Source organism: Heptranchias perlo, chromosome 8 (assembly GCF_035084215.1).
Source record: "Heptranchias perlo isolate sHepPer1 chromosome 8, sHepPer1.hap1, whole genome shotgun sequence".
In the NCBI taxonomy this organism is placed as follows: Eukaryota; Metazoa; Chordata; class Chondrichthyes; order Hexanchiformes; family Hexanchidae; genus Heptranchias; species Heptranchias perlo.
The window spans coordinates 20,966,003-20,991,529 of NC_090332.1; the positions used below are offsets into that span (position 1 = coordinate 20,966,003).

Consider the following 25,527-nt stretch of genomic DNA (forward strand, 5'->3'; position numbering starts at 1 on the left):
TATTCACTCAGAATAAGCCACTGCACCTTTATTCACACTTGTGGCATGAAAATACAACATATCATCGGCAATGCATTCCTGACTTCTGCTTTGTAAATGAAAAGACAAATTAATCAACTTGTGAGTGCCAGTTACCTGTGTCAGGGCCACATAATAAAAGTTGAGACTTGACTCTCAGAAAATATTCCTATTTTGTTATAGGACAGTTTAAATAAAGTATGATATTTGGAAGTGATTACATACAAGGCAGTAAAACAAGATAATATAAAGTATATAGGATTACAGTGCAGTAATCTGATGAAAAGTTCAGAGATAGTTCATTTGCAGAATAAAGCATGGTTGGGCATAAATAAAAGATAGCAATTTAGATGAAAGATTCAGATGGTTTGTACTGAGACTAATAACGTCTATTTTCGGGATGTGGGCAATTGCTGGCAAGTTGCATTTGTTATCTTGAGAAAGAGATGGTGGCCTTTATCATGAACTGCTGCAGTCCCTGTGGTAATGGTGCTCCTACAGTGATGTTCATTAGGGAATTCCAGGTAACTGACTCAGCGATGATGAAGGGATGGCAGTACAAGTCTAAGTCAGGATGGTTTGTGACTTGGAGGTGATGGTGTTCCAATGGTCTTGCTGGACGTCCTTAATGGTGGTAGAGGTCATGGGGCGGGGAGGCCTGTTGAAATAATCTTGGTGAGTTGCTACAGTAATCCTGTAAGTACTAGTACATATTGCAGCCACAGTACGTCGGTGTCCTGTGGCAGCAGCACTGCTCCAGTAGATTTCTTCGCCCTGGATGGTTTTGAACTTCGGGGGAGTTTTTGTGGGGAAGTTTAAGTGTTCCATCAAGTTCCTGACTTGAGCTTTGTAGGTTGTGGAGAAACTTTGAGGGGTCATGAGGTGAGCCACTCGTCAGAATACCCAGCCTCTGCCCTGCTCATTATTGATGCGGCTTGTCCAGTTAAGCTTTTAGTCAGTGGTGACCCATACGATAATGATAGTGGGGAACTCACTGATGGTGCCATTGAAGCTCAGCGGAGATGGTTGAGCCTTTTCTTGTTGGACATGGTCAATGCCTGGCACTTATGTGGTATGAATATTATCTGCCACTTGTCAGCCCAAGTCTGGATGTTGTCCAGGACCTGCTGTAGACTGGTTCATTATCCGAGCAGTTGTGAATGGAGCTGAGCACTGGAATCGTCAGTGAACAGCCACACTCCTGACTTTATGATGGAGGGACGGTCGTTGATAAAATAGCTGAAGATGGTTGGGCTGAGGATGCTGCTGCCCCGGGGAACTTGTAGTGATGTCCTGGGGCTGCAATGATTGGCCTCCAGTGACCAAAACCATCTTTAATTATGATTTATTTTCCCTTTGGCTTCCATCATCAGCCTGGATCTTCTATGAATTGGGATTTGGGTTACTACTTGTGTTGAGGATAAGCGGCAACACAGGTTGGTTGGGACCAACGGCCTGTTTCCATGTTGTAATTTATGTGTAATTCTACGTAATTGATGCATGATATTAGACACACTGAAGGATATACTTACTGTGTTTATTGAGTGATAATCAATGTTTGGTTCCAATTTTTCACGCTGCCTTTTCTGCAGGCTGACTCCTGTTGGTATGCAGTTCCACAGGCACTGGCTGGTATCTCATTCAAGTAACCATTCTTCATGTGCGAGCCTAAACCATTATTGCCAGTAGGCTATTTGCCCGAAGGGTGTCACAGCTGACCCCAGCCCTGTCCTTACTCGATGTCTCTGCACATGGACCGAGGAAGAATCGGATACGAGCGTGGGCCGAGGGAGAATCGGATACGTGCATGGGCTGAGGGAGAGAAGCACAGATGCACACAGGGACAAAGAGGGAATTGCAGAAATGTACACAGAGATGGACGGTGTCGTCGACAGTGCTATCAAGCGGCACTTACTCACCAATAACCTGCTCACCGATGCTCAGTTTGGGTTCCGCCAGGACCGTTCGGCTCCAGACCTCATTACAGCCTTGGTCCAAACATGGACAAAAGAGCTGAATTCCAGAGGTGAGGTGAGAGTGACTGCCCTTGACATCAAGGCAGCATTTGACCGAGTGTGGCACCAAGGAGCCCTAGTAAAATTGAAGTCAATGGGAATCAGGGGGAAAACTCTCCAGTGGCTGAAGTCATACCTAGCACAAAGGTTGTTGGAGGTCAACAGTGGTTGTTGGAGGTCAATCATCTCTGCCCCAGGAGTCCTTCAGGCAAGTGTACTAGGCCCGACTATCTTCAGTTGCTTCATCAATGACCTTCCCTCCATCATAAGGTCAGAAATGGGGATGTTCGCTGATGATTGCACAGTGTTTAGTTCCATTCGCAACCCCTCAGATAATGAAGCAGTCCGTGCCCGCATGCAGCAAGACCTGGACAACATCCAGGCTTGGGCTGATAAGTGGCAAGTAGCATTCACGCCAGGCAATGGAGAGACTCTCTCTCCAACATGAGAGAGTCTAACCACCTCCGCTTGACATTCAATGGCATCACCATCACCGAATCCCCCACCATCAACATCCTGGGGGTCACCATTGACCAGAAACTTAACTGGACCAGCTGCATAAATACTGTGGCTACAAGAGCAGCTCAGAGGCTGGGTATTCTATGGTGAGTGACTCACCTCCTCACTCCCAAAGCCTTTCCACCATCTACAAGATACAAATCAGGAGTGTGATGGAATACTCTCCACTTGCCTGGATGAGTGCAGCTCCAACAACACTCAAGAAGCTCGATACCATTCAGGACAAAGCAACCCGCTTGATTGGTACGCTATCCACCACCCTAAACATTCACCCCCTTCGCTACCAGCGCACCGTGGCCACAGTGTGTACCATCCACAGGATGCACTGCAGCAACTCTCCAAGGTTTCTTCGACAGCACCTCCCAAACCCACGACCTCTACCACCTAGAAAGACAAGGGCAGCAGGTACATGGGAATAACGCCACCTGCACGTTCCCCTCCAAGTCACACACCATCCCTACTTGGAAATATATCGCCGTTCCTTCATCGTTGCTGAGTCAAAATCCTGGAACTCCCTTCCTAACAGCACTGTGGGAGAACCGTCACCACACGGACTGCAGAGTTTCAAGAAGGCAGCTCACCACCACCTTCTCAAGGGCAAATAGGGATGGTCAATAAATGCTGGCCTTGCCAGCGATGCCCACATGCCATGAACGAATTTTTTTTAAAAAGAGAGAGGAATAATCACAGGTACACACAAAGGGGGAGAGCGAGAGAGATAATCACATTACACACAGTGACAGGGAGAGAAAATGACAGATTACACATGGACAAAGAGAATCACTATTATACACAGGGACAGAGAAAGACGGAATCACAATTAGACAGAGGGATTGAGAGATAATGAATTACACACAAGGGAGAGGGAGAGAATGAATCCATTGATGCATTTAGGCAGAGAGAATACCACAGATGCACTCGGGGACAAAGAGCGAGATCCACCAATTCACACAGGAGTAGGTTCTGGCAAAGTTCATATATACCTCAAAATTACATCATTACCCCACTCCTCAAAACATTCGCCTTCAACTCATCCATCCATTCCAACTACTATCCCACATCTAACCTCCCATTTGTCTCCAAGGCCTTTGAATGTATTGCTGCCACCCAGTTCCATGCTTGCCTCTCCCAAAATTCCCTCTTCGAATCTCTACAATTTGGTTTCCATCCTGCCCACAGTACCGTTTTAGTCACTATTGGCATCCTTCGTGAAAGTGCCCATGGTGTGTAATTTCTTCTTGCCCTTCGTGGCCTCTCCATAGCAGTGAACATGACCAACCGCTCCATCTTCCACTGCCGTTCACCTCCTGGAGATCGCTCGCACATGGTTCCATTTCTACTTGTTGCAACAGACCCAGCTTATCTTTAGCAATGGTTTCTCTGCCTGCCCCTGCACAGTTACCTCAGGAGTATCCTAAGGTTCCATCCTTGGTTTCCTTCTCTTCCTTATTTACATGCTACCCTTTGGAGACATTATGTGCTGATGTACCCTAGCTATACCTGTAGATAAGCCTGAACCATCTCTAGTTAAACATGGAGAAAACCAAAGCGATCCTATTTGGTTCCAGCCAAAAATTCAGTATCCATTTCCTGATTCTATCCCTCCTACCCACCTGCTTACTCGGGTTTAACTAGACATGACCCAGGGAGATCATCCCTCTATTGTTTCAACTCTCCAGCCTAACATCCAACTATATCTCGTAATCCCCTAAAGTTCTTGATTACCCTACCTTGTATGATAGATCACTTCAAATGTTTTATCGCTCATTGAGAAAAGACATTTTTTCTAAGATATGTTTTAAATTTATTTTTCACTAGTTTAAATGTATATCTTCTAGTTTTACTGGCCTGACTGACAGTTATATTCTGGGCTCACCTTATGTATGCCACGTAACGCTTTATATACTTCAATGAGGTCATCCTTTAAACCCCTTTCTCTATACTGTGGAGCTTTTACTCCAGTCTCTGTGTTGATTATTGGACAAATGTAAGGAATCTTACAACACCAGGTTATAATCCAACAGTTTTATTTGAAAACTGTTGGACTATAACCTGGTGTTGTAAGATTCCTTACATTTGTCCACCCCAGTCCATCACTGGCATCTCCACATCTTGATTATTGGAGGAATGGGAAGGCTGATTATATTATCAGGGTTACTGGTCAAACCTGGCCAGTGACATTTCTATAGTCCGAGAATAGAATTGACATCCACAGGTATCATTGAACAATTAGACTTCCAAACTTCATTTCCCCGGGAATTTTTGCAGCTTTTCCATCTTCCAGGCAGTCGTATTGACCTTAAATACTGTTTGAGTCAGCAATGAGTCACAGAGCATGTAATGCAAGTGGGTTTTATTTCTATGTGGCAGGCAATGGTAAATTTGAACACTTAATTTAAGTTTATTTGTGAATCATGGATTTCAAAATTGGTGTTAATTCTGACTCACTGCTGAGTCAAGTCATAATTATAGCTGAGGCAGTGCAATGAATTTAATACATAATTCTTGTTTGAGATTTGCAAGGTGCAGGGCCTTTGGGGCAGTATTAACAAGACCTTCTGTGCTCATAATCTCCTGATTTGTGATAAAAGGTACCAAGAGTAACTTCTTTTTACTGACTTGTATTTTAGAATCTTCGTCTGTGTTTGTCAATAACCTTTAAAGTAGAATTTGTAATACTGCTGTGTCTTTGAAATCCTTTATTTAGTTTTGACACCAAATTTGTGGGTGCAGTTGATTCAGAAACAGTTCATGTTTATGCAGACTTATCTAGTGTGTTCAGCAGTAAAGAAGTACAGAATTTTTTTTTATTCGTTCATAGGATGTGGGCGTCGCTGGCAAGGCCAGCATTTATTGCCCATCCCTAATTGCCCTTGAGAAGGTGGTGATGAGCCGCCTTCTTGAACCGTTGCAGTCCGTGTGGTGAAGATTGTCCCACAGTGCTGTTAGGTAGGGAGTTCCAGGATTGTGACCCAGCGACGATGAAGGAACGGTGATATATTTCCAAGTTGGGATGGTGTGTGACTAGGAGGGGAACGTGCAGGTGGTGTTGTTCCCATATGCCTGCTGCCCTTATCCTTCTAGGTGGTAGAGGTCGCGGGCTTGGGAGTTGATGTCGAAGAAGCCTTGGCGAGTCGCTGCAGTGCATCCTGTAGACAGTACACAATGCAGCCACAGTGCACCAGTGGTGAAGGGAGTGAATGTTTGGGGTGGTGGATGGGGTGCCATTCAAACAGACTGCTTTGTCCAGGATGGTGTCGAGCTTCCTGGTGTTGTTGGAGCTGCACTCATCCAGGCAAGTGGAGAGTATTCCATCACACTCCTGACTTGTGTCTTGTAGATGGTGGAAAGGCTTTGGGAGTCAGGAGGTGAGTCACTCACTGCAGAATACCCAGTCTCTGAGCTGCTTTTGTAGCCACGGTATTTATGTGGCTGGTCCAGTTAAGTTTCTGATCAATGTGACCCCCAGGATGTTGATGGTGGGGGATTCGGTGATGGTAATTTCTACTATTATGTGGGTAGAAACAAGTTCCATATTTAGACAACCTTAAAATATATCCAGTATTCAAGGGTTAATCTTTGTTGAAAAATAAATTGTATTTTTTAGTAAGAATGTCCAAAGAGCACTTACATGCAAGTTAAGATTTTGTTTCTGTAACTATTCTGTAATCTAGGACGTACTATCTTACGGTTTGAAATTTGAAGCACCTGTGAAGAAAAGTTTAGAAGTAAAATATTTTCTGACATTTAACATTCTATTGGGCCAAGTGCAGGCAATTGGGACTAGCTTAGTGGTATAAACTGGGCGACATGGACATGTTGGGCCGAAGGGCCTGTTTCCATGTTGTAACTTCTATGATTCTATGATTCTATGATTGCAGACATTTAACCAATACCTGAGTACGTGTGCTAGAAATTGTCAATTCCTTTGTGAGTAATAATGGTTTAAATGATTTTTGAGAGTATCAATCTTACTGTCTTACCTTTCTCCATAGTTGAGTCTCCCAACCTTGCACTCCGAGTGGATGGTTATCTTGCTCCAAGCTTTCACTAATGCTGCTCTGAGGTTGGTCACTAGGACATATATAAAAATAGCTGTATCTGATTCTTGCGCCCACCCCTCACCAATCCACTTTGTGTGGAGGCATCTCGCTGCACTTGGTGCTTCCAAAAGCGATGTGCCTGAGAACAAAATGGAGATTGGAGACATAACTGCAAGGTGTCACACATTGGTGCGCCATCATATTGTGCATCAAGTTTAAAAGTTTAAAAAATATACTGACTACTGATTTGAAGTTGGGTAATTCTGTCATGTCATTATGGGAGAAAGATTTGGGGAAATGTGAGGTTATTTACTTTGGTAGGAAGAATAGAAAAACAGAATATTTTTTAAATGATGAGAAACTATTAAATGTTGGTGTTCAGAGGGATTTGGGTGTCCTTGTACACGAAACATAGTAAGTTAACATGCAGGTACAGCAAGCAATTAGGAAGGCAAATAGTATGTTGGCTTTTATTGCAAGGAGATTGGAGTACAGGAGTAAGGAAGTCTTACTGCAATTGTACAGGGCTTTGGTGAGACCACACCTGGAGTACTGTGTACAGTTTCGGCCTCCTTACCTAAGGAAGGATATACTTGCCCTAGAGGGGGTGCAACAAAGGTTCACTAGATTGATTCCTGGGATGAGAGGGTTGTCCTATGAGGAAAGATTGAGTAGAGTGGGCCTAAACTCTCTGGAGTTTAAAAGAATGAGGTGATCTCATTGAAACATATAAGATTCTGAGGGGGGCTTGACAGGATGCTGAGAGGTTGTTTCCTTTGGCTGGAGAGCCTAGAACTAGGGGGCATAGTCTCAGGATAAGGGGTCAGCCACTTAAGACTGAGATGAGGATGAATTTCTTCACTCAGAGAGTTGTGAATCTTTGGAATTTTCTACCCCAGAGGGCTGTGGATGCTCAGTTGTTGAGTATATTCAAGAATGAGATCGATAGATTTTTGGACTCTAAGGGAATCAAAACAACAACTTGCATTTATATAGTGCCTTTAATGTAGTAAAATATCCCAACAGGCTTCACAGGAGCGTTATCAAACAAAATTCGACACCGAGCCACTTAAGGAGATATTAGGACGGGTAAGAGGTAGGTTTTAAGGAGCGAGCTAGAGCGTCGGTTTTGGGAGGGAATTCCAGAGCTTAGGACCTAGGCAGCTGAAGGCACGGCCACCAATGGTAGAGTGATTAAAATCGGGGATGCGCAAGACGCAAGAATTGGAGGAGCGCAGAGATCTCGGAGGGTTGTAGGGCTGGAGGAAGTTACAGAGATTGGGAGGGGCGAGGCCACCAAGGGCTTTGAAAACAAGGATGAAAATTTTAAAATTGAGGTGTTCCCAGACCGGGTGCCAATGTAGGTCAGCGAGCACAGGGGTGATGGGAGAACGGGACTTGGTGCGCTAGAATACTGGCAGCAGAGTTTTGGATGTGCTCAAGTTTATGGAGGGTGGAAGATGGGAGGCCAGCCAGGAGAGCATTGGAATAGTCGAGTCTGGAGGTAACAAAGGCATGGATGAGGGTTTTAGCAGCAGGTGAGCTGAGGCAAGGGCGGAGACGGGCGATGTTAGAGTTGGAAGTAGGCGGTCTCGAGGATGGAACGGATATGTGGTCGGAAGCTCAACTCAGGGTCATATAGGACGCCAAAGTTGCAAATGGTCTGGTTCCGCCTCAGACAGTGGCCAGGGAGAGGGATGGAGTCGGTGGCTAGGGAACGGCATTTGTGGTAGGGACCAAAGACAATGGCTTTGGTCTTCCCAATATTTAGTTGGAGGAAATTTTTGCTCATCCAGTACTGGATGTCGGATAAGCAATGTGACAAATGAGAGACAGTGGAGGGGTCGAGGGAGGTGGTTGTGAGGTAGAGCTGGGTGTCAAGGGATATGGGGATCGGGCGGGAAAGTGGAGTTGAGGTCGAAGATCAGCCATGCTCTTATTGAATGGCGGAGCAGGCTTGAGTGGCCGTATGGCCTAATCCTGCTCCTATTTCTTATGTTCTTATGATCTTCTTGTGAGTAACAGCAGAAAATGGAACACCTATACACTTTTTGTTTCAATAATGCTATTTTCCTGCCTGTTTTCCCCTCTCAGTTTTGCCTGTGCAGTGGAACTTCCTTCTTTCTTTACTTGAGTTCTGTATCTCATGCCACTCCCATAAGTGAGCCCCTGCTTCTTACATCCAGAGAGTGCTTTTGCTTGCCTGATATTTAGGTCATTTGTATAATGATCAGGGATCGAACAGAGGATGCTCTTCACTGCATTTTGGTTTACTGGTTTTATCATTGGACCTCACATCATCTACCTCGACTTTGGAAGGCAGCAGAATAACAATGTAGTACTCTGTGATTTAGGCTTTAGTTGCCAAACAAATTTATTAAATGGTAAAAGAATTTACTGAACAGGTGCAGAGACATACTGTAGATTGCACGGTAATTTTGAAGTATTACTACCTTCTAAGTAGAAAATAACAACTAGCCATAACTATTGATTCTTATATGGTGGTTCTTTTTGATCACTAATCCTGATAGCTAGTTGGTCTGTCTCTCTCCAAAACCTTCAGACTCTCCATTTTGAACCAGCCGGACTGAGAAACAGTTTCCAGAAAATAACAGGATCAAAAAAATTGAAATGACTGTCCGTTAAGTTCAAAAAAACTGCCAATCAAACACATATTTGAATATGTCCCACAAGATGCATGCGTTGAATGGCTTGGACCTCCCTCAGACAAAATGGCTAAAATCTGTAACATCTGTAACAAAATAAGCTAGGGCTTGGTTTTCTGTGAGTGAACCTGATTTTTAACCCATGACAAAATTAAAGAAGCCAGTACTATGCTGGATCTTAGACCAAAATGCTTCATTTTTGTTATAACAACATCGAGTGCCAAATGGGCCTGATAACTCAATTCCCACAGGTACAATTGCCTAAAGAATACGTGACATCACAAGTCATTGTAATTTTCCATACACCATTGGGGATCAAGTATGGTGTTCCTTCTGTCTCACATCTGAACTTACTTGTTGTCATATCAGTATTCCCTCCTCTCCCTCTACCCAGTTTTCTTTACCTTCAGGAGAGGTAAGGGATGATGGATGCTAATAGCTTTTTGGTGCCTTGCCCAATTTGCCATTCTACACACATCAGCCTAGATGGTGACCACGCTATTTGATCTTGTTCTCAAAGGGGCCACTAACATAGCACATAGTGGTGATCGTACCTGAGATCATCCAGCTGTCTGTGGCTCAGTAACACACCAAACAGTACATTAACCCAGCAAGTTGTTGGGGAAGCCCCTGTATGATTCTTAACAACCACCAGATCTTGAATCTGTTTATCCACATCAGAATCTCAAATGTGAAAAGAGAGTGCATTTGTCACCAAGTCCCTCTTTTCATTAACTATGTCGGCAATTTGTTTTTAGAAGTGTCAAACGATGCACTCGTGGCACTCATGATTTGAATCAACCCAACTGCATCAACAGAAGTGTCTTTGCTAAGATCTTGCAGACTAATATTACTATGTTTTGCTGCACAGCATTCAGTACGGGTAGCATTAGTCCAAGCAATGGATCAATTTCAGGTCAATTTCCTAACCTTCAGCAGTCTTTGCATACTTGGATGGATTTAGAAATGGGGATTAATAGAAAGATTATTGCAATAAGTATGTAGAATTTTTTGATTTATCATTCTTGCTTTCTCCTTTGTGTGAATTTTGCGTTCATCAAGGTTTTCAGTGGTGTGATTTGAAACACTTTTTTCCCCCACTTTTGTCAAGCACCTATTCAAAGTTTGGGTGTAGATTTAAACTTAAGGCCAAGAAGTAGAAGGGTGCATGGACATGTCCACTGGCCACTCAGCCCTCCTACTTTTGTTTTTCAAACAATTCATTTTCTGAATTAACTCAATTCAAAAAAAACCTTTTTCTTTAAAAAAAAGCTATGCTAATGTTAGGAATATCAAAAAATGGGAAAAAAAATGCCCTAGCTTAAATCTGCAAATGACTGGATTTATTTTATGCCATTCCAGAGTTAAAATTTTGCTACTTTAGCTTGTGTGTCACTACAAATGCAATGTGACATCTCTTGAAGTGCCATTTAAAAGTGGACAGATGGCTGTCGGATTGTAGTGTTTGACTCGTCATTGAGACTAAGTCTGACTCCCTGTTTTAACTGTACACTTGGCGTTCCTTCGGGAACTTGATGGAGGCGGGGGTGGGTGGGGGGGGGGGGGAAGATGAGGTCTTGTTTAGGTACAGTTTCCACATCATGGAGGTAAAACTAATTGGAGATCAATTCCTTGCCATATTACCGGAGTACCTCTGGGAATGTCCGTGGCCAAGACTCTGCAGTACATAGTTGCATGCCAAGTGTATACTCGGCTGGCTGCCTGATTTGAAGATTGTATGAGAAAAGCTCCTTCAATCAGCCTCTTCAATTGTTCCATTTCCTACTGTAGCCACTGATTGCTGTGCTTTGTCCTTTATCCAGCAAGGTGGGACAATCTGAACCAGTCTCAACACCTCTGCATGACTGGCCAGCAGGAAGTGTCTTTCTGCAAGATTGGAGTGGCCTCGTCAGTTTTTCCTCCTCCTCCTTCAGGAAACGAGATGTTTCATCAACATGAAAAGCTTGAGCTGCTGGCCCGCTGTGCTGAAAAATAACTGCAGCTCTCTGGTATCTTGTTCAAGTGGCTATTCTTGACATGATTCTAGACAGTGAATGTAGATGAGCTATTCAGTTATGGTGATGAGAGTAGAGGAGGGGAAACCAGTGTTTAACAGCCGACTCAGCCCTGTACTCACTTGAATTTATTTTTGTTTTCAGAATGTGGGTGATGCTGGCAAGGCTACATTTATTCACAACTGAGCAGCATTAAAAGTCAACTACATAGTATGAGACTAAAGTCACGTACAGGCTAGACTGGGTAGGGGTGGCAAGTGCCGTTCCCTGAAACACATTACTGAACCATTTGTGTTTTTACAACAGTCTGGCAACTTTCTGGCAGCCTACAAATTTGTTGAGTTCAATTGCACAACCACATGACCTCAGCAGTCAGTTGGTGCTGCATGGACCAGGGATTGAACTATGGACCTTTTTGGTCTCTTTAGCTGATTGCCATATTGTTTTTGCAACTTACCATGGAGCCATTGGGAGCGCCCTTCAAAGTATTTCTAAATGTTTCACAGTTTAAGTTTATTTGGGTATTTCAGTTTTGGAATGGTGTTTTTTTAAGTGAATTTTGAATGCTCAGTAGCAGTGCGATAATACCTCGCAAAAATAGCTCTGTGAAAATATGGGGCCATAACCATTAAATCGGTAATGAGTTTACTGCTTTAGTTGAGAGATTCCAAAATGCAATAAACACACACGTTCTCACTGATTCTCATCCTTCTTTTCAAATCCCTCCATGGCCTTGCCCCTCCCTATCTCTGTAACCTCCTCCAGCCCTACAATCTTCCGAGAATTCTGCGTTCCTCCAATTCTGGCATCTTGTGCATCCCCGATTCTCTTCGCCCCACCATTGGCGGCTAAGACTTCAGCTGCCTAGGCACTAAGCTCTGGAATTCCCTCCCTAAACCCCTCCACCTCTTTCCATCTCTTACTTTTAAGACTTCCTTTTAAAACCTACCTCTTTGACCAAGCTTTTGGTCACCTGTCCTAATATCGGCTTATGTGGCTCTGTGTCAAATTTTGTTTGCTAGTGCTCCTGTGAAGCACCTTGGGAAGTTTTACTACTTTAAAGGTGCTATATAAATGCAAGTTGTTGTTGATGTATGTGTGTCTATAGATCATTTTGATTTGAGCTGTTTGGAATCATTCATCTGGGTGGCAACTTTTTGTCATGGGACTGAACAGTACCTGCATAGGTGAAGAGACACCTGCTGTTGAAAAAAGGCAGCTGCAGGGTTGATCTTGGTACTGGCATTACCACCAGAGGGAGCTTGACAGATTATTTATCTGTATTTTTGATAGCCATAGGTGGCAGCAGTTCCTGTGCAATAAGATTGTGCGCATATTGAACCTGGGTCACATTTTTAATATAAACCACAAACAGATATGATACAGTTTTTAAAAATCTCTTAATTTGGCTGATTTAGCAGTAAGAATGATTTTATTTATGTTTAAGTTGCAACTGATAATGACTTATCCAAATGTAAAAAGAGGGAAAATGGGGACTACTTTTTTTTTAAAGAAAGGTCTTTATTCTTTAACCAGATGTCAAAACTGATTGTATCAATGGTGTGCTTCTATAATGCTGGAGGCAGCTCTGACATTCGCAGCAGCGCAGTAGATAAGGCGGCGCTAGTGTCTCCAGCAGCACAGAGTAGCACTTTGAAGTGTTTTGTCCCCTGAAAGCACAGCATAAACAAACAAATGGCTGCTGGTGGCAGCGTTGGACATTACATGACTACTTTTTCTGGCTGTGGGTTTGTGACTTTAACATGTGCACATGTAAATGTTTGTTACCACTGGTGATCTGAAATCCACACCCCAACATCGAGTACTAGGAGCCAACACATACAGAAACATTTAATTGGAAGAAGTTCTGCACAGTATAAGCCGGCCATAAATCTCCAACTTTACAACTGCACAAAAATAGTATAAGAAACCAGTGTGCTAGTGACATTTTCAGGTTTTATTATTGTTCCCCTTAAATTCACCATGAGTCCAAGAAACTGGTCCTAATTCCACACAACACAATCAGTTTCTTTCCCATTGAACACACATGCATGCATGCATGCTTGCTTGCATATGCCCATTTACACATAGGTGTAAAATAATGTAATTGATAGAGGGTCTAGTTGCTACAGGAACATTAGTAAATTTCCGGCACTGTTGAAATGTTGCAGCTTGTCTTATCCAGTAATGGCATGATTCTGTGTTTTCAATGCAATTTGACATTCATATATTATGATGAATGAGGCAGCACAAGCTAAATGGTGGTAAAATACAGAGTGAGACCTAAAAGTAATCTTGGCAATTTGAAAGAGGTCTGTGCACATATGTACTTCTGCAAGATCAGTTGCCATCTTTTCCTGCACTACCCCAACCACATCATCCCATGGGGGATGGGTCTGACTTATGGACATTCACATAACAGTTTTTCCCTGAAATCGTCCTTAGAGCTGTCTCAGAAAAAGGATGGCCCTGCAAACATATATTTGAACTAATGGGGTAAAATTCCATTTGTAACAAAAAATGGGAGAAGGCTCTTTTTCTGCATAATTAACAATTCACTAATGTCATCGCAGCTGTGAAATGTGGAATTTATGAAGAAAAATGAGCATTCTCCCATTTTTTTTTATTGAGGCATTTTATCCCCTAAATCAAGGGTGTTCAACCTTTTTGAGTGGTGGGCCAGACCCATGTGAATAGGCTGTCCAAGACTTGATTAAGGACTCATTTTGCTTTAGGCACAAGATGAAACTGAGGCTTCCTACAGTCCATCATACTCATTTTAAAGTCAATTTTAGTGCTGGTTCAAGGCAACAAATTAATTTAGAAGTATAGAAAACAGAGGCCCAGTATCTCTGATGGCTGACCTATGATGAAGACTCTGAAATCATTCCGAGCCATAATTCTAACTCAATTCTAACATGAATCAGTGGGATTAAGACAAACACTCTTGTATCCCTGGGAGAACACTGAGGTGCATCTGGGCTGGAGAGAAGTGCAACAGAACCAGCAGAACAATTGAGAATTTGAAGATTGCACCATTCCAGCATGCCTGCCGTCACTCAACACGTTGCCTCAGTAACTAGTTTGCATAGCCAGCCAATCAAAGTGTGAGGTAGCAATTTGTTCGGAATGAGCAACAATAGGCCACGTTGAGTAAGGACACAGTGGGCTGGGTGAAATAGCCAGGTGGGTTGGACACCTATAGCCTAAGAGACTTATAAGACACACCGTTGACCTCCAGTATTCCTTTCCTCCTAAACTTTTCCTGGAAAATTGCCCTTGAGGGAAATCCAAATGCAAATCCCAGCAAGGCACTGGCTTTCCAAATCTGCAATCCAGATATCTAGTGTTGCAACCAGTACTTAATCCATCCCATCAGTGACTGTATTTATTTAGAGGGTCAGGTAGTGTTTTTCTATTATGCTTGTATTTAATTTTTCAATGGTATGAGTTCAAAGAAAAAAGTTACAGGTCATACTTGAGAATGTCAGTGATGTATGGTTTTCCAGGTTATATTGAGACAAAAGTACTGGGCTCTATTTTTAGTTATTTCTAGTCAGTGCAATGGCTCATTTCATAAAGCAACCTGTAGTATTCATTAACAGGTTACATTACAGGGCATGTGTGCTAAATGCAAGCATTATTATTCTGATATTAATCAACAATAGATCTTCCACTTTGTCTTCAGCATGGGGAAAGAGTGTCCATAAATCCATTCACTCCTTTGTATTTTTCTGAAGGATATTCCCATCCCAAGCATCAACTGCATCATATAGGACAGCAGACTATCTGGTGCTCAGGGAGAGTGTTCTGAACTGTTTACTAACAGTGATAACATTTCCTGTTATTAGGTGCCCCATCTGTTGGAGAGGAGAATCAGCTTCTCCTTTCCAGGAAAGGAGGAAGGGAAATCTGAACATCAGATTGATTCGGGTTGCCTTTGTATTTCTATTTGAAGTATTAATGGGAGCCTGGATGGCTGCCTGTCCTCTTGGATGAGGTATGATATGTGGCCAGAAAAAGGGAGGTCCTTTTTTTAAAAAAAAGGGAAAGTTATTACTAGATAATAGGATAAAAATATGGGAAAGACTGAGTTTAAAGTAGAAGGTAACTTTTAGGTTAAAATAAATCTTTATTTAAAGCCTGCTGCTGCTCACTGTCTAGCTTAATGCATGAAGAATGGCAAAGTATTGGAGGGCTGTTGCCACTTGTAGAAACATATTTCAGTGTTGGCACTGGTGGAACTGTTTTGGTTTCAGCATTGATGGAACTATATATCAGTGTGTGTCGCTACTTTTAGGAGAGAGTAAGGGAAGAAAAAATTGGAGAAGGTGGAAATGAAAGGGAGAGATTTTAGTTGCTCACTCCTTTTGATTGAATATCTCCAACCCCCGCCCCCCTCCAGATTACGCAGTTTACCTGGTCTGCATCATTAAATTAGGCACAGTTGCTGTTACAGAACATGTTGGTTTTATGTGACATCAGTTACTTTTCACGTTTTTTCCCCCTCCCTTTAGATTTTTCCCCTCCTCTCCCAAAGATCATTCTTGGGTATAGTTCCATGGGCACTGGCTGCATTCTGGTACTTTGCTGAAGTGGCATTTCTTCATGTGTTAACCTAGACAGTGAGTGTTGGCAACTATGGGAGAGGGGAAGGGGCATCACAGCCAAGCCTGATACTTCCCACACGTGACACCAACGCATCCACTTTCCAGTAGTAGTTGCTGGATAGAAAACAGGAGTCTGAACCCTGGCTGATTATTCCCTCCCTAGCCTAGGGATACAGAGGCCATGAGATCAGCTAAGTCAGCACAAACAGGGGATTGAACTTGGAACCTCCTGGTTTGCATGGCTAAATTACACACTGCCTTTACCAATTGAACCATGTGTGTGGTATTTATTGCAGTCTTTCAGAGTATAGCATGTTGAGTGATAAATGTAAAAAAAAATTAGGTTTGTGAAAAATCCTCCATTCCAATTGAAAATGTGCAATGCATTGTACAATGATTGGACAGCTCTTCTGATCACGTATTAACATAGTGTGGAAAGCTGGTTATTCACTTATAGGGATTGACTAATATAAATATGTACAATATATAAAAACAGTGAATGAATTTATCATAAACCAATAAAGCACTGGTTTTCTCACTTAATATCCATTCTATTATAGACCTCAAGAATTGGCTGAATGGTTCTAAAAAGCATATCTTTAACACGGGTAAGATGTTCTAAATCTGTTTTATGGACAAAAATTGAGTAATGTCCCTATAGCTTATAGCTTTATTATTAAATCGCTGTGAGTGTGGTGCATTGAAGTTAGGAGTTGTTTTCCTGTGTGTCTTAAAATGCTGTGCAATTCATGGTAATTTAAAGTTATTTTCTGTCACTTAACATTTGCATTTCAAGAGCTGTACAGATATTGTACTTTGCTCAAAGTAACTCTCCTGGGGGGTTCACTTAGTGCTGACAGCCTGTGCACGAGATGGTGAAATCTCAGTTTACCAAAATGAAAATGAAAGAATGTAATTTCTTAATAATTTAATTGAGGTTGAAAAGAGTAGGATGGACATCTAGTGGCCCTGCTGGAAGAGGACATCGGAGGATGACAGGATTGGGCTAGGTTATGATGTCCTCGTTGGTTGAATTGTCCACCAACATTTACTGGGGAGGTGATGCTAAGCTTGGGTTTTAAACGCCTGTAGATTGTTGAAGGAAGGATAGACTGAGGAAGGTAAGGAGTTCTACAGCTTTGAGGTGCTGAAAAAGAACGAGAAACATAGAAACATAGAACCATAGAAAATAGGAGAAGAAGTAGGCCATTCGGCCCTTCGAGCCTGCTCCGCCATTCAATATGATCATGGCTGATCCTCTATCTCAAAAAGAAGGCAGTTTTATATGGATTGTTACGTTTTTGGGATTTTTACTCTTTATTTAACTCTAGATTCTCTTTTTGGGTTCAGTATCATCGGCCACACCTGTTTGCGAGCCAGAGAGTGCTTTCACGTGCCCAAATGTCTAAATAAATTTATAGCACGCCCATGGAACAAACGGAGAACCTTTTTTTGGCTTTCTGGTTTTAGCATATGCCCTCACATGATCTACCTTGACTTCGGAAGGTGGCAGAGTAGTACTGCACAAGCAAGCTTATTAAACAGTAAAATAAATAAATAGTAGCAATATCATAACATGAACTGTACAGTAATATTAAACTTAACTTAGTAAAAAATAATTAATAGTCACGACTGCTGCACTAAGCTATGCATTCTTATGTGGTGTTTTTTCTTTTCTCACCATCCATGGAAGCTATTTGGCCTGACTATCACTCTCCAATGGCTTCAGGCAGACTCCCTAATTTGAACCAGCCAGGCTGAGAACGACTTTCCAGAAAATGACTGGGACCAAACAAATGTAAATAAATTCAAATGTTAAATTAGAAAAAACTGGCAATTAAGCGCACATTTGAACGAATCCTGTAACACGTTTGTATTTGAATTGAATGTCCCAGGTAAAAACAACTAAAATTTATGACATTTCTAATATATTCCAGGGAACGTTTTTCTGAATGAAGTTTTTAAAAACTCCTTATATACTGTGGCAGAATTGAAGAAGCCAATGCCATGCTAAATCTTACACAAAAGAGGTAGATGATGTGAACTTAAGCATGTAGCTTGTTGGTGGAAGGATAAACTGAGAAAGGCAAGGAAATTCAGTTTTAAGGTCTTGACAGGAAATGAGAGAAGGCTGTTTTATATTGATAACTTGTAGTCTGCAACACCTGTGATGTCATGCTCCTGCTGACAGCATCTGAAAATGGAAAGGAAGTGGACTCTGTATCTGTGGTGTGTAGCATTCAAATTTTTGTGGGTCTCTATGGCATCACGAGGCAGAGCAAATCATGGATGCCTTCCAATAAGAACTGGGAGTAACACACTAAAAGAAAAACATAAAGAGTGGCACATGTAGGTTGTGGGACTCCCAATGTCCTATCCACAATATTAAAAAGATTTTAGAACCTGAGATTTGTGCATTGGGTTTTGATTTCAACATGGTAAGAATATGGAGAGGAGAAAAAGCTTGTAGGACACCATATATATCTATTAAATATTCAAAAATTGCGCCAACAGAAGGCATTGTGTTACTTGTAATTCTGTTCACATTATGAGTGTCCAACCTTAGTTTTGTTGTGTTGGATATGTGTTAAGTAGAGGATGGTTACTTCACCAGTGGGAATGAGCAGTGACCAGTTACCCTATTCTACTCTCCTGGTGTGCAGTATTGGCTGATGTCTGGTAGCAGGTCTTAAGCCCGTCTTTGTTATCCAGCGAAGGTGTTTGGAGCAAGAAGAATTTTTATTTTATTTTTAAAAGCACCTGCTGATGTGCATCAATCTCTCTTCTGAATATGGGGGTGAGAGCTTTTTTATTTTAAAAATAAAAGTCACTTAAAAGTTAACCAGTTCACAGTGAAAGATGTTCATTGCATGAAACTGCCCTCCAATTGACACTAATTCAGTCTCTCTCAGCTGTTGTAAGAACATTCATTCATTGTGAGCAAAATGGAAATACCACACAGGTGAAAATGGGAGAAGTTGTTCTCTCAATGCTTGTGTTGTCATAGTAATGTAAGAGAAGCAGCATGTTGCATTTGACCATGATACGCCTGACCTTGGAGTGCCATATGCCGATCTTACTCACAGTGAGGATGTAGTCAATTCCCCCTCGGTCCAATCCTACCTTGACCATAAATACACAGGGGGATAAACAAGCTATCGACCATAACAATACATATCTTGAAACTATTTCCAACCATTGTTTCAATAAGTAAAATAAAGTTATTGTTCATGAAGAAGCCCGTCGTAGTTAAAATATATATATAAAATTATATATTAATTAAAGCACATGGCATGCTTACTGAGAGATTGAATCACGTGCTTTCCATTAGTTATCCTGTCTTTCAAATTGTATCCTTTCAAAGAGTAGCATCGATGTAGCAGACTGGATTAGCTTGGTTCTAGGAGATTCTTTTATTCCTCTACTTCAGCTAATAACAGATCTATAACTATTAAAGGGCAGTCGAGTATCATATGACTCCAAAGCCGTAAATACGTTTTCTTTAAAAAGGAGTTTTTTAAGGCAACACTGCAAAAAATAATCAAGGGAGATTTCTGTATGAAATATGAATGAATGAATACTTGAAGATTGTGAAATTAAGAATCCTTGCAAAATAGCGGTAGCGCTGGTAGAAATAGTATGGTACGGCATATAGGGCAGACTTATGATTAACCATTATTTACAAGATGACTACATGACCCAAGTTGACAGCTACTTACTGCATATTGAACCAGGCACAAAAGATTTCCATCCCTGTCCACAGATAAAGGATTTGCATTAGAGATAGGAAGAGCAGGTGCAGGAATGTTTATGCATGAAATTCTGAAGTGACTAAATTAAATTAAATATGTATCTCACTTATATGGTGCAGTGGTCAAGAAAAAGATGATTGACTTTGTTGAACATATTTGTGAATTATTTTAATATGTGCGGCCCAAGCAGTCCTTATTGGATCCATTTGCAGTAGTTTTGTGCATTTTAATTTAAGCAATTTTTTTTCATATTTGTGCTCATCAAGATGAGGAATAATATTGCTCAGAACTGGAACTGTTCCCCACATTTCACCAAGTCAGTTCATTATGTATGGTCAAGTCATGTATCGCATAGGTTAGAAGCATGTTACCCTGATGAGGTACCTGAACTCAAGCCTAAGAGCAACACTCCCTTCTTTATCATTTTGACTTTATTTCCCATACTTGTTAATGTATACTCTTTCCATGAGTCAGAGTGCAAATTAGTATCAGTTTTTTTTTGGTTGAAGAACTAAGGTGCGATTTCAATACAGTGGGAATTTAGGGAGGAGGATGTAAGATGGCACATTTGGAGTATAGAAGAAATAAGTGAGAAACATTCAGAGGAGCACTGACCGTGACAGTGTCGATAAAATGGAGAAACACAAAAAAGGTTGCAAGAGGAAAAGTAGGAGGGTGGAGGTGAAAGAGAAATTGCTTATCAAAGGACATATGTTTTTTGTATCCTGTCTAGGAGTTCAAAAGGGGTGTTGGAAGAGCCTTATATACACGGACTGCAGCAGTTCAAGAAGGCGGCTCACCACCATCTTCTCAAGGGCAATTAGGGATAGGCAATAAATGCTGGCCTTGCCAGCGATGCCCACATCCCATGAACGAATTTTTAAAAAATACATAAGAGTATGATGGAGAGTTGAGTTTTTGAGGAAAAAGAAGTGTTCAGTGTAAAAGAAAAAAAATAGGTTCTTAGAGGGAACTTGGCAAATGTGGGAATTCCATATGAGGTGAGGAGAGATAGGTAAGGCCAAGAATATCAGTAGGTGAGGAGGAACTAGGGGTGGTGCCTTTAAAGGTACCTTCTGTAACATTGTCTGCCCTTTTGCTATTTTACCCCCACTACTGCTGAAACCCTTATCCATGTCCGTCTCATTATCAGGTTTGATCTCTTCAAACATCTTTCCTATGTTATTATGTGTGGCATGTTCCTTGCTGAGCTTCTCACACAAACTCCAGCTTGTTCAAAATGAGGTTGGCTGCCTTATATCCCATACTAAGTCCGTGGTTCTCTTTCTCATCTCTTCTGCTTATTTGTGTTTCTTGCATGAGTGTGCATTCCTGCTTTCATTCTCCTTTTTTTTCTTGGATAGAAGTTGTGGGTAAGGATGCTGAAAGGCACATTTTCTAGTGGTGGGGTGTTGGGGGAAGATGTGGCTCCCTTCATGTGACCTATTGCTTTACCCCATCCTTGTTGCTTCCCTCCCACCTCCTTGCTCCCATCAACTTGCATACCGCTTCCCCTCTATCCTTGCCACATGCCCTCACTCCTACTGTGTTCCTGACTCCTTTTCCTTGGCAATAGACCCACTTGTTGTATCCTCCTCGATGTAACCCATCAGTTCCCTGCCACTTATGCCACTGACCTCTCCATCACCTCGTCCCTTGCCAACCATTATCTCCCTAACTCATCTTTGCTGGCAGTTTCTCTTGCCCTTTTCCTCTCCTCCTCTGATTCCCTGCTGTCCCCAATTTGGCCCCACATACTGTCCCTCTATCTCTATTCTATATCTCCTCCTCTCCCCATCACATAATCCTTCCCCTCTCCTCCTGATCACCTATCTCCTCCCCGCCCCATCACTTACTTCTTTTGCCATCATTTCCCCAATAGCTGCTGTTCTGTCGACTCATCCTGCCTGAGCCCCCATTGCTTTATTTGATGATCCCACAGCATCCCCTGAGGAACCTCTTGATCCAAGTCCATATTCCCCCACATGCCTTTCATTGTCGATGACTTAACATCCTCAGCCCTATTCCCTGCCCTCCTCAATGGAAAAAACTTTGAAATAAAAGTTAAGTCAAAGCTTAAATAATAAAATTTAATGTAAAATAGAAAAACTTACAATAACATACATATACCGTTGACTACAGAAATAGAACACCAAGACCACATAATATTGGGGGGGGGGGGGTCTGAAAGCTAAATTCAATAGTAAGTATGGGCAGTTATAATGCAAGCATTACAGAGCCATGATAAAAACTGTGACACAAGAAGTGTGACCACAGGAAGTGCATGTCGTTGCAGGATTTTTAATATATCACGAGAAAAAGTTTGCCTGAATTGGATCTTCAGAACTGAATTTTTATCTTTGAATCTCAGCAAAATGAGTGAAGCCTTACGACTTTCAGACTTGAGCTGTTTTTACATTGGTTCTTGTTTAGTTTGGGTCATGAGAGAGCTGTGTCCATGTGCTGCCTATGTTGCTAAAGCTGTTTTCCTTTTTCAATTTTGCCAATGGCATAAGGGAATTGGTTTCAGCAGTATAAACAGGGAGAGTCAGCCCATGAATGGCGCACTCTTGCAATCAGATCTAAACAGGTACCAGGTCAAGGTGTCTTACGTTATAGCCGTGTGTAGTCATTAACTCAACATTTGTATTTTAATTTGTCTCCTTTATCATGCCATATTCAGTTACTTCCCCAATGACATCAGTCATCAATATTTAAGTGAAGACATTAAAAAACAGAAAGAAACTGAAATCAAAGTAAAGGGATGTTAGTTATAATCCTTTTATCTTTTTAAAAAATGCTGATGGTGAAAATGCACTCTTATTAAATAATGCTTGAATTTAGTCAATTGTCAATTGTATAGTATGACACTGAGCCATTCTGAGACCAGTAAGATCCCGGGTTTAATGCCTTGTTAACTTATCTTTCTCAGAGTTGGAGTGGAGGCCACACAATTGGCCTTAATGTCCCCAAGCTAGTTGAGGGGTAAATATCAACCAAGGTTCCCATTCCTGATGACCATCCAACATCTCCTGCTGGAAGTATGGTTGTGTGTGGTTGAGGACATGATTAGGCTTAGATGTGAGGTCTCCTCCCCATAGGTAAATAGTCTGTTGATGATTACTGCCCGGGCTCGCTCACAAATGAAGAATGGCTTTTCAGAGAGATACTGAAAGGCTACTGTTGTCAGTGGAACTGACTGCAACAGAAACTTATATTTATACACAGCATTTAATGTAGCAAAATGTCCTCCTTTTATGAAGGCTTTTGAACATGAGGTGGGGAGGGATTTAGGGAGAGAGTTCCAGAGCATGGGGTGAGATGGCTGAAAGCCTTGTACTATTTTGGAATTTCTTGTGTTCTTGAAGTGGAAAGATGGAAAATCTCTCTCACTCAAGATTGCTCTGAGCTCTTTGGGCAGTTTGAAACAATTCTACAAAGGTAAATAGAAAATTTTCTTACATAAATTAGTATTCAATAGTATCAAAAGTGTAGGATGAATTCTGAAAACAGTAGCCTTACACACTGTGCGCTGTGTTTGTATGGTAATAGCAAATTCAGAGGGAGGCCTCCTCAGCATAGCGCCAGGAAATTTTTAAAAATATATTGGCCCAGATTTTGCCGTAGCAGGACATCTAAAAGCGTCTGCCATTAGTTAGACTTGCCCTTGCACGTTTAGGTTTTAAAGTTTTTGGGTGGCAAGTTGCTGAAAGTGTGAGCTGATAACGGCGTGGTGAGTGAAACCGGGCATCTGGGATCTGAGTGAAGCAACCAGATTGAAGGATTGAGAAATAAACAGCACAAGGACTGAGAAGGAAGTGTAAATTAGAGTGGGTAAATTCAATGTCAAATCGGGTACACAGAGAGAAAGAAAGATTGGATAATGAGAGAGAGAGAAAAAAAAGTGATAAAGGAAAAGTTTAAATAAAATTTTAAATTTGACATTTTAAAAATCTCCAACAACAATTAATATCTGAAGGAATGAGACTCCACACTGTAATAGTTAATTTTCAGTGCCAGAGAGGTTGATTGGCAGTAATTAACAGTTATCACATCGTTAAAAGGGTACTTGTGCTTGTAATGATAAAACCTAGCCGCCTTGTGGCGAGTTCAGTTCGTATCTACTGCGCAAATATAGCAACTTCACGCCAAGTAATGAACGTCAATGGTGAGGCAGACAGTGAAATGCATTTTTCGCAAAGCTAACGGCGGAGCAGCGCAACTCAGATAGCAACTTTTGGATAATGGCATTTAACTGCAAATCTGCCTCTCGCCTGAAGTTTCTGTACCATTTATGCTTAAATAATGGCGAGGGCCATTAGCCTCACCGTTATTTTGACAGCAAAGTCTGGACCAATTATCCTTGGGATGTGGGTGTCGCTGACGAAGCCGGCATTTATTGCCCATCCCTAGTTGCCCTTGTCTTTGAAGTGGTGATGGTTCACCACCTTGAATTGCTGCAGTCCATGTAATGAAAAATCTCCCATAATGCTGTTAGGAAGTTCCAGGATTTTGACTCCGTGGCGATGAAGGAACGGCGATATATGCCTAGGTCAGGATACAAACATATGAAATTGACGGGCAGGAAAAGATCAGCTGGTCCATCAAGCCTGCCCCAAAATGTGACAGGACAATGTGTGACTTGGAGGTAATGGTGTTCCCATGCACCTGCTGCTCTTGTCCTTCTAGGTGGTAGAGGTCGTGGTTTTGGGAGTGTGGTGGTACTACTGAGCCACTCTTGGTGATGGACTTTGAAGTCCCCACCCAGCGTACATTCTATACCCTTGCTGCCCTCAGTGCTTTCTCCAAGTGTTGTTCAACATTGAGAAGTACTGATTCATCAGCTGATAGAGGGCGGTGGATGGCAATCAGCAGGAGGTTTCCTTGTCTATGTTTGACCTGAAGCCATGGAACTTTGTGGGGTCCAGAGTCAATGTTGGGGCCATTTACCCTCAAATGTATACCACTATGGCCCCACATCTGGTGGGTTTGTCCTTCTAGTGGGATTGTGATGGAGGAGTCTGAGACGTTGGCTGATAGATATGACACAGTTTGTACGACTGTGTCAAGCTGTTGCTTGACTAGTCTGTGGGATAGCTATCCCAACTTTGGTACCAGTTCCCAGATGTTAGTGAAGAGGATTTTGCAGGGTCGATTTGATAGTATGGTTACATTTTTGTTATCCTTTCTAGTGCTTTGATACAACTGATTGGGTTGCTAGGCCACCTCAGAGGGTAGTTAAGAGTCAACCACGTTGGTGTGGGACTGGAGTCACATATCGACCAAACCAGGTAAGCACGGCAGGTTTCCTTCCCTAAAGAACCTAAAGTTGGGTTTTATGACAATCCGACAGCTTCATGGTTACTTTTTATTGATACCAGCTTTTTATTAAACTGAATTCAAAACCTCAAACTGCCATGGTAGGATTTGAACTCACATCACGTGCTTTGCTCCACTCAATTGCATTTTAATTAAGACTCTCGTTTTAAATTGTGCCGTTGAGTGAAGCAGAACATGGACATTGCTCTTTTGGTCACTATACCATTGCCTCTCCAAACTCCAAAACCAATTGGCTTTGCTAGCTCTCACCCCCCCCACCCCCCACCTTTTCAAAAATCTCCAAAAAACCTATCTGTTTGACCATGCCTTTAATCCTGTCTAATTCCATGCTCGTTCTCCTCTCCCCCATAACTCTGAGATGTACTTTGTGAAGGGGTTCAATAAAAATGCAGATTGTTGGTGGTGGTTGTTTGTTGGTTTGTTTATTGTTATTTACATTACCAGATGGTAACTACTCCATCTGGTGGCTGAGGATCCTGCATTGTAACTGTCCTTGTGGGAGCCCGCAAAACATTGTAGTAGATAGTAAGTATAAAATCATATCAATTT

At 41.9% G+C, this 25,527-nt stretch overlaps 1 protein-coding gene and 1 long non-coding RNA gene across 5 annotated transcripts in view; one reads left to right on the forward strand and one right to left on the reverse strand.

Moving 5' to 3' along the window:
- camkmt (calmodulin-lysine N-methyltransferase) overlaps positions 1-25,527 on the forward strand; it is a 261,921-nt gene that overhangs the window by 41,377 nt on the left and 195,017 nt on the right. For 2 of the 4 annotated variants that reach the window (XM_067988781.1, XM_067988782.1), the window contains exon 4: positions 16,447-16,494. The exons of the other annotated variants lie outside the window; for them this stretch is intronic. In XM_067988781.1, the coding sequence (XP_067844882.1) occupies positions 16,447-16,494 (48 nt within the window). The remainder of the gene's footprint in view (positions 1-16,446; positions 16,495-25,527) is intronic. 4 annotated transcript variants of the gene reach the window in all.
- LOC137324470 (uncharacterized) overlaps positions 352-25,527 on the reverse strand; it is a 52,503-nt gene continuing 27,327 nt past the window's right edge. The window contains exons 2-3 of the long non-coding RNA XR_010963622.1: positions 6,536-6,734; positions 352-676 (exon numbers count right to left, since the gene is read on the reverse strand). This is a non-coding gene — a long non-coding RNA (uncharacterized lncRNA). The remainder of the gene's footprint in view (positions 677-6,535; positions 6,735-25,527) is intronic.